Below are 8,423 nucleotides of genomic sequence, written 5' to 3' on the forward strand. Positions count from 1 at the left end.
TTTTGCCGAACATAAAAATAGCATCGAAATTTGTTTAAAGTAAAATCAAAATTTAAATACAATAATACAAAATGTAAAAAGTAAATTATATATTAAAAGATCACTTTGACTCTATAAAATAAATTAAGATAGCACCGAATTGACACTAGAAATTCAGTAACAGGATACAAAAATATTGAATCTTTCTAAAAAATATTACACATTCAATGAATTGAATGCTTATCTTATATATAAAACAACATATAAAATTCTAAAAAATAACACTAAAATGTTTTTACTCTAACATCGAAGTTTTTAACTAAATGATGTGATAGAATTAAGAACATATTCCATGAAAATTTGAGTTGTAGATTTACAAATTTTAAATGGAGAATAAGTAAAAAAAAAAATCCGTAGATAACGTAGCAAAATTAAGTAGAACAAGTACAATAATTTGAAAGGAAATGAACATGACATATACGTATAAAAAGAAAATAATGATATATAAAATAACACATAAATTTTTAAAAGATAATATCGAAATGTCTTCACTCTAACACCAAAATTTCTAACTATAATATCGATAATAACGATGACGATGATAACAATAATAATAACGATGATGATAATAATAATGGCGATGATAATGAAGGAGTAAGAGAGAAAAAAAAACAGAACATATCAAATAAAAAAAAAAGAGAAAGAGATGGTAGTGGTGTTGGTGATGACAATAATAAAGATAAAACAAAGAGAAAGATAAAAAAAAAAAAAAAAGAAAGAAATAGTAGCTATTCTATGCGATAAAAAAGATTTGTACACGGTAAGCGGCACATGATAGAAAAGAATAGTAATAATAACTTAGTAAAATTTAGTTAAATAATTCATCTTATGGTAGAACTTTTATGTAATCTAAATTGAAAGATGTGGAGAAAAAAAAGATATGGTAGAAAAGAAAAAACCCCTCATGGTCACATAACATTGCACAAGCATATAATCAATTATAAACAACTAAAACAAGGGAAACAATTTTTGTTTACATTAACGGCTAAATATATAGGCGGTAATTAATTTTAGTTTGAATAAATATAAATTTTAATTATACAATAACAACTTTATTTGGTAGTTCAGAGTGAATATTTCAATTTAATAATTGCATAAAATTTGTAAACGTAGATGGTGAAGCGAGGGCGTCAGTGGTGTGATTCATTGCCGGAATAAGAGTGAAGAGTGAAGAGTTAAGACGCGCTTGTTTCCGTTGCTCTTCATCCAGAGAGAGAGAGAGCGAGAGAGAGAGAGGATAAAAGCTTCATCAGTGTTCTGATCCGAACACACAGAAGCACAAATGAGTTATGGTTATTGCTTTCAACGCTCGAAATCGTATGCTATCTCCCTCAATTATTCCAATTATCCACTTATTCTTCTTTCTTACTTACCTCAGATGCTTATAGTATGAAATTGAGAATTGATAGTTTGATACCATTTACGTTTTTATTAATCCGTGTTGACAGATCCTACACCCATTGTCATCTATCATTATCATCAATTATAGTAGAAATTGATACTCTGTTCCCTTCATGCCTTAGAATAGACATAATCAAATTCCACGAAATTAATTCCCTTCCGCTCACTTTCTTTGACTCATCCACCTTTTATAATCTCTGAGAGAAAGAGAACTTTTCTTTTCTTTTCATTTTTTTTTTTGGAATTTGTTCTAATAACCTTTTTTCTGAGTTACCTTTATTTATCTGTTATCTGTTGGTTCATCATTGTTTTTACTTGTTACAATTCATATAAAATGTTCAAATGCTGCAAAAAATTATCATGTTAGGTATACGTGTACGTGTGAAGTATAATAGCCTTTTTGGGTTTAATTTAGGGACCAAAAGCTGCTGCGTTGTTGGTAGGTAGGATTATGGAGTAAATGTAGTTGAGGATTTGGAATTTGCCATGTCAATTTTGGAAAAACCATCATCGTCATCATCATCAGATCGAGATGTTGATCCATTGTTAAAGGATTTAAATGAAAAGAAGCAGAATTTTAAGCGTAACGTGGTGTCACTGGCGGCTGAGTTGAAGGAGCTTCGTGGCCGCCTTGCATCACAGGAGCAATCATACAATAAAGAAACCCTAATAAGACAGGTCCACTATTTCCTTTGCTTTTTCGGGATTACTGATTTACTTCTTTGTCATTTGACTATTTGAGCATTTCATTCTTCTTTTATTATTTTAGGAAAAAATAGAAATTAATACAGCTCTTTCTTTTTTCTCTACCTTTTGGCCGCACCGTCATTACAGCCTTGCTATCAATCATTTCTACTTTTTTGAGTCTTTGTAGATGTGGGGTCAGGGAAACGAAAAATCTCAATTGAGCAATGTATTTTATGGATTTCGATTTTGGTTGATTTTTCACAGGAAGTGGAGTTAAAAGCCAATTTCATGGAAATGGAAATTGTCACGTTGCAGAAGAAACTAGAAAAAAGAAATCAGCAGATTCAAGCTTCAGTCTCTTCTGCTGCCGAGGTTCTAATTATGCTTCCTACTACTACTACTATCTATATATGACACTTGCCTTGATTTTATACGACACTCGTGTTGGAACTGCTGTTAGTTATAATTTATTATTCACAACTTTTTTGTGGTACAAGGAGCACATTTTTTCTTCTATTGCGTGTATTTTGCTTTTCTCTTTTTTACTCATTTTCTCATTGAAAACAAGTACTATACTACACAATACACGGTGAATGTTAGCACGCGCCTCGCCAAATCAGGCGATTCGAACGCCTCTCTTACGTGGCAAAGCCTGACACCCGGTTAATGGGTTTTTTATGTCTTGTCGTAGTCGGTCCCTTACTTAACATGCGTTTCATTTTAAACATTTTAATTCTCAATAATTATACAATTTGTCCCAATTTAAATATTTTTTTGTTTAAGATGGATTGGTCCTAGTGAAATGAGGCCGGATCCGATAATAAATTATGGTAATTGTTGTTTCGGAAAATTATTAAATATTAATACTCAGATAAATAATTTAATTAAGTTATTTTTTAAAAAATAGTTTAAATAATAAGTGTTTATGTTAAAAATAAATTATTTTATATTATATTTCATATTTCATGTATTCCCCCTTTAAATGGCCTACAAATTAAAATATTTACAAGACCCGCTGAACCTGTTGCCTGGTAAGGTGTACCACCGCATGCCAATTTCTTCCCACTCAACACACCACGTGGCTCATCCAGGCTTTGACAACAACTCAAACAATAAGAGGCGTTCGAACCGCCTGATTTGGCGAGGCGCGTGCTAGCATTCACCCACAATACACGATGCTCATATTTTAATTTGTATACTCTCCTTTTGCTCTCTTTTTTATCTGACACCTTTTCTGTTTATAGGAACCTTACCGTACAGTAATTATTAACTTATAAACAAAGTTCTTAAAATTGTTACTTTAAGTGTGGAGTATGGAATAATTTATCATTTTTTTCCAAGTTGGAAAACGAATGATATAAATAGTAGTCACATAATGTCTATCAAAGGCTGGAAATAATTTTTGACTTCCATTGTGAACCAGTTGATGTCAACTATAAGAAATTAATCCATATGCTCAAGTGACTTCTACAGTGCTAGAGACATATAATAGTAATTACCTCTTCTACAGTTGACTTCTACTTCTACTAATAATTAAAGACAAGCGCAATAAGTTGTGGTTCTACAGAACAAAAACTTGTAAATATCTGCAGAACCCTTCACATAGGTGGTAAAAAATACCAACTTTCAAAATTCTTTCACTAGAGTAACTATTTTACTCTGTTGGTTAACCAAAATGCAGTTGAAGGTGTACAAGTGGCGCCTATTTAATGGATTGTGTATGCATGTAAAAATACATAGAGGATCTACACCTATCCTGCATAGATGAACTCTTATTTTATATGAACCAAGCAGTGATTATCTCATACTTGTGAGTATATTTTTGAAATCTTGAACTCTTGATGCAGCATATTAAGGATATGAATGATATAAGATCACAGCTTTCAGCAGCTAGAGCAAGTGCTGATGCAAATGCTGCATCAACTCAATCAGCGGAGCTCCTATGTTGTGAACTTATAAAAGAATTAAATGAAAAAAACAGTAATCTAAAGGAGCAAGAGGATTGTGTCATTAGGTTGGTAGAGCAACTGCAGCATCTGCAGAAAGATCTTCTGGAAAGGGAATCTTCACAAAAGCAATTGAAAGATACTGTTCTGAGAATTGAGAATGATATAATGGAGACATTTAAAAGAACTGGGGAGAACAAGGAGTCTACTCTGAGGAAAATTTTAGATGAGTTTTCTCCTAAGAATCTTGAGAAAATGAATAAGCTACTGGATGTTGAAGATGAAGAGATAGCAAAACTGAAGGATGAAATTAAGATTATGTCCACCCATTGGAAGCTAAAGACAATGGACTTAGAGTCACAGGTAAAGCCATCATTGTTTGCCTGTGTAATTGTTCATCCATATATTTGATGGTCAATAGTTTATGTTTTTAAATGGCATTTTTATTTTATCTGCATTTACAAATCCAGTTGGAGAAACAGCGACATACTGATCAGGAGCTGAAGAAGAGGATCTTGAAGTTGGAATTCTGTCTGCAGGATGCTCGTTCTCAGACACGGAAGCTCCTGCGGGTAAATCTATACACCCCTTTTCTGTTGTTTTCCATTTGAAAATAATTTTACTTTTCTTGATGTTTACGATGAATTGAATTCTACAGGCTATGAAATTATTATATGGACACAATTTAGATACACTAAATCAACTAAAAATTGACAAATTCTCGTTGATCTTGTTCATTAAGGGTATCATACGTATTCAATTCATGTGAACTGTTTTCATCCATGTACTTGATCAACAATAGCGATATGTATGTCTATTCTTTTATTGACTTGATTTTTTCTACTTAATGCATACTAGTGTACACAAGAATTTCTCTTTATTGTTATTGGATGCAGCATTAGCTTTATTTTATTAATTTAAAAAAACCTTGACTGCTTTTGGGTCAGAAAGTGCATTGATTTGTGAAAGATGATTAGGAAGGGCGTTCAGTATTCATTTACTATTGGACCCTTCTTTATGAGCTTTCATGGGTACCCTTGATTGGTTAACTGTCATATTGCCATACATTCAATCAACTTGCTTTATGAATTATGCATAATAGCATGCATAAAACGACTTAATTTCCTTCTAATCAACTTGCATAATTCATTTAATGTGTTTGTGGAAAAAACAGATGGGAGAGCGACGGGACATGGATATTAAAGAACTGAGAGACCAATTAGCTGCAAAACAACAGAGTGGTTATGTGGCTGCAGAAAAGCAAAGTAGTTTCTGGGAAACTTCTGGATTCAAAATCATGGTTTCCATGTCCATGCTGATCTTGATTGTATTTTCCAAGCGATGATACCATTCCGATATCCGGTAATTCTTTTGTGGGAGACAACCTAGAATCTTCAAGTTTATCCAAGGAGCATGGACAAAGACAAGTGAAATAAATCAATTTTTGCTTTGTAGAAATGCCCTGTTGGAGATAATCTAGCTTTAGCTTTATCTATGGTAACATCAAAATCAAGAAGCATTTTTTATATGAAGCTCATTACTCTTGTTACGAGCTATAGGACCGGTATATTAGATTATTATTAATTTAGGTTCCAATTTTTTCCATTTCCAATTCATGATAGTATGATACATTATTCTTTAGCCCATTGCGAAATTTTGAGCCATAGAATGAAGCTCTCGAGATGAATTCTCCATTTTCAACCATTTAATTTATATAATCTTTCATTGTCCACATAAGTAAGTTTCTTTTGTCAATAAAATCCTGGGTTAAAATCATAGGTGGACCCATTTCACCCACATTCCATAATGCACAATCATGAAATGTCTGTCATCCACTTGAAAAATGCCCGTTACGCATGCAACAGTGCTTTGTGTATGTTCGAAAAATTGTGTCACATGCAACGGTTAAAAAGTCAAGGGGTTTGATAAAGTTTGCTATGCATAAAAGGTTCTCAATTGAAAGAAAAGCGTGCTTTCTAAAATAGAAAAACGATAAAACGTCTTTTGCAAAATCACAGTATGACGGTGCAAAACATTTATACTTAATAGCAGCGTAATGGACTCTCTGCTGGAAATAAAACATTAGTGATTGGCATCTCAAAAGTTCACAGTACATTCAATCATTCAAGCTCTATGAGATAATTATCCAAAGAACGTGGTTTCTCAATTCTTTCATGGTTTATCAAGATAATGAAATTGTTCCCTTGATCACCTAACATATCAAAGTGAATAACTCTGTTGGAAAATAACAATCTCATTTATATGCAAATGAATTTCCAAATAAATCTAACCAGTGCGTACAAATTACATAAAGCCATGAACTAATAATATAGTACCTTCAACATGAAGCTATCCTATGATTTCCCCTAAGCTAAGGCTTAACATACAGGTGAGCATATCCAGCATTCACTATCACAGATTCCCTCTGATTCATAATACTTAGTTATCAATCGATGCGGAGGGAGTACTATATATCGTTCGCTGGCTCCTTGTCTTTCTGCATTGCACCTATAGACCTGTACATACCTTCTAATGTCATACTTCTAAAGTGATCTATGGTTCCTGTTGAAAACTAGGGTCTCTCTATTGGTTTAAAATGAGTGTTCTGGTGACCAAGGTTATAGCCAGAACCATGGAGCCGAGAAAAGGTCTTACACCAGCTGAATGTGAGGAATCTCCATCAGGAGGGCTTAGCAATCCCAAACCTGATGGTGAGCTAGCAGATCTGCAAAACACAGCATTGTATATTAGATTTAAAATCATTTTATGTGTCTCTCTACCCAATAGTTTAAGCTTTTGGGAGCAATGGTTTCACGACATTATGCGCAACAAGGCGTAATGGTATTGCCAAAGAATTCAAAAAGCAATGACAACCATGTCATATTTCACTTACCCTGATGTACCCGCTCCGGTTAAAGATGATGACGACGACGACGATGATGGGTAAATGCAAGAACCTGTGCCTAATCACAATTGAAAGGAGAGTATTAAGTATGATATTTCAACTTTGTGAAGCATAATATATAAAATAAAGTAAACTTAGATAATAAGGTATTAAGGTCTTACTTGGGTTGGTGTTGACTAAGGTAGCAGTCCCTCCAAAGTCACAACTTGTTGGTGCTGGATTCTTCTGGTAATAGCTGTTGAACGCAAAAGAAGCATGATTTTGAACAGAATTTGGATTGTAACAACTCCCACCTTGCTGTAACTGTGAGCAATCTACACCAGGCATTCCACAAGCATAGTCAAGTGCTGATTGAAGAGCAGTTGCTGAGACTCCACTCTTTGCCACACACCAGCTCTGACCCTGACCCTGACCCTGACCCTGAGTTGCTGGTGGAGCATTTGTGCTTGTTGCAGGAGGAGGCTGGTTGTTTATGACAGGAACAATCCCCGATGGTGGCGGATAAGAAGCCGCAGGGTTCGTGACAGGTACAGGTGAATTCGCCGGATTTGTGGGGGTTGAGGGAGGAGGTATGGAAGAGGGAACTGTTATAGGAACTGAAGTGGTTGGATTGGTGGGTGAAACTGTAACTGGTGTGGATGAAGGAACTGTGATTATGGCTGGTGTATCTGAAGTTGGATTTGTAGGATTAACTGGTGAAGGTGTGTTATTTGTCTCATCTAAAATTCTTCTTGTATAAACTTTGCTTAGTTCTTTTTCTCTCTGAGACAAAGGAAATAAGATCTCTTCCTTTTGAGCATAACCATCAACAGTTATCTGCAATTTTTCTGCATATAATGCTACTATTCTTCTAGCTATCTGGGTTCCTGATTCAAGATATTTTGATATCCCTTCACTAAATTGAACAAACCCCCCCAAACTCACGTGGTAGATCTTGGTTTTCTGGATGAATGAGGGTGATTCAGTGTCTTCACTCTCAGCAAAAGAAAATCCCACCAATGTACCTGCAAATGAGTTAGAACAAATAGCATCAGATTCTGCAAACAGTTCCAACTTGATTTTCAAATGATCTACCTCCAGAACAAAGTGGGGTTATTCCAAAGAAAATACAGATAAGAAATTGAACATCGTTTCAAAGATGTATATAACAAAAAGGATAGATGGCATAGATTCTAGGAGATTCAGATACAAAAGGAAACAAGGATTTTTTTTTTTTTTTAAATAAGGTTTATATGGGACATGTATTTAAGAATATTCACAAGAAGGAATAGTTTACCTGAACAGAAGACAAGGAGAAAAGAGAGGAACAAGAGGATGATAGAAGCTTCCTTGGCCATTGTTTTTTCAAAAGAGTACAGATTGAAAAATGTAGAAGGTTGGTTGGTATTGTTGTTCTAGTGTGGGTTCACAGAGAGGGCACTGCTTTTAAAACCATGGCAAAGAAA

General features: G+C 34.2%; 2 protein-coding genes across 2 annotated transcripts; one reads left to right on the forward strand and one right to left on the reverse strand.

Moving 5' to 3' along the window:
• LOC107645981 (MAR-binding filament-like protein 1-1) lies at positions 1,053-5,870 on the forward strand. The gene is made up of 6 exons (XM_016350145.2): positions 1,053-1,356; positions 1,856-2,118; positions 2,392-2,499; positions 3,975-4,436; positions 4,544-4,645; positions 5,248-5,870. The coding sequence occupies exons 2-6, from the start codon at positions 1,927-1,929 to the stop codon at positions 5,416-5,418; spliced, it is 1,035 nt and encodes a 344-aa protein (XP_016205631.1). The 5' UTR covers positions 1,053-1,356; positions 1,856-1,926; the 3' UTR covers positions 5,419-5,870.
• Positions 6,314-8,423, reverse strand: LOC107645980 (probable glucan endo-1,3-beta-glucosidase A6). The gene is made up of 4 exons (XM_016350144.2): positions 8,255-8,423; positions 7,140-7,982; positions 6,967-7,036; positions 6,314-6,798 (listed from the first exon to the last, which is right to left on the reverse strand). The coding sequence occupies exons 1-4, from the start codon at positions 8,313-8,315 to the stop codon at positions 6,657-6,659; spliced, it is 1,116 nt and encodes a 371-aa protein (XP_016205630.1). The 5' UTR covers positions 8,316-8,423; the 3' UTR covers positions 6,314-6,656.

The sequence above is a fragment of the Arachis ipaensis genome, chromosome B06, assembly GCF_000816755.2.
Source record: "Arachis ipaensis cultivar K30076 chromosome B06, Araip1.1, whole genome shotgun sequence".
NCBI lineage: Eukaryota > Viridiplantae > Streptophyta > Magnoliopsida > Fabales > Fabaceae > Arachis > Arachis ipaensis.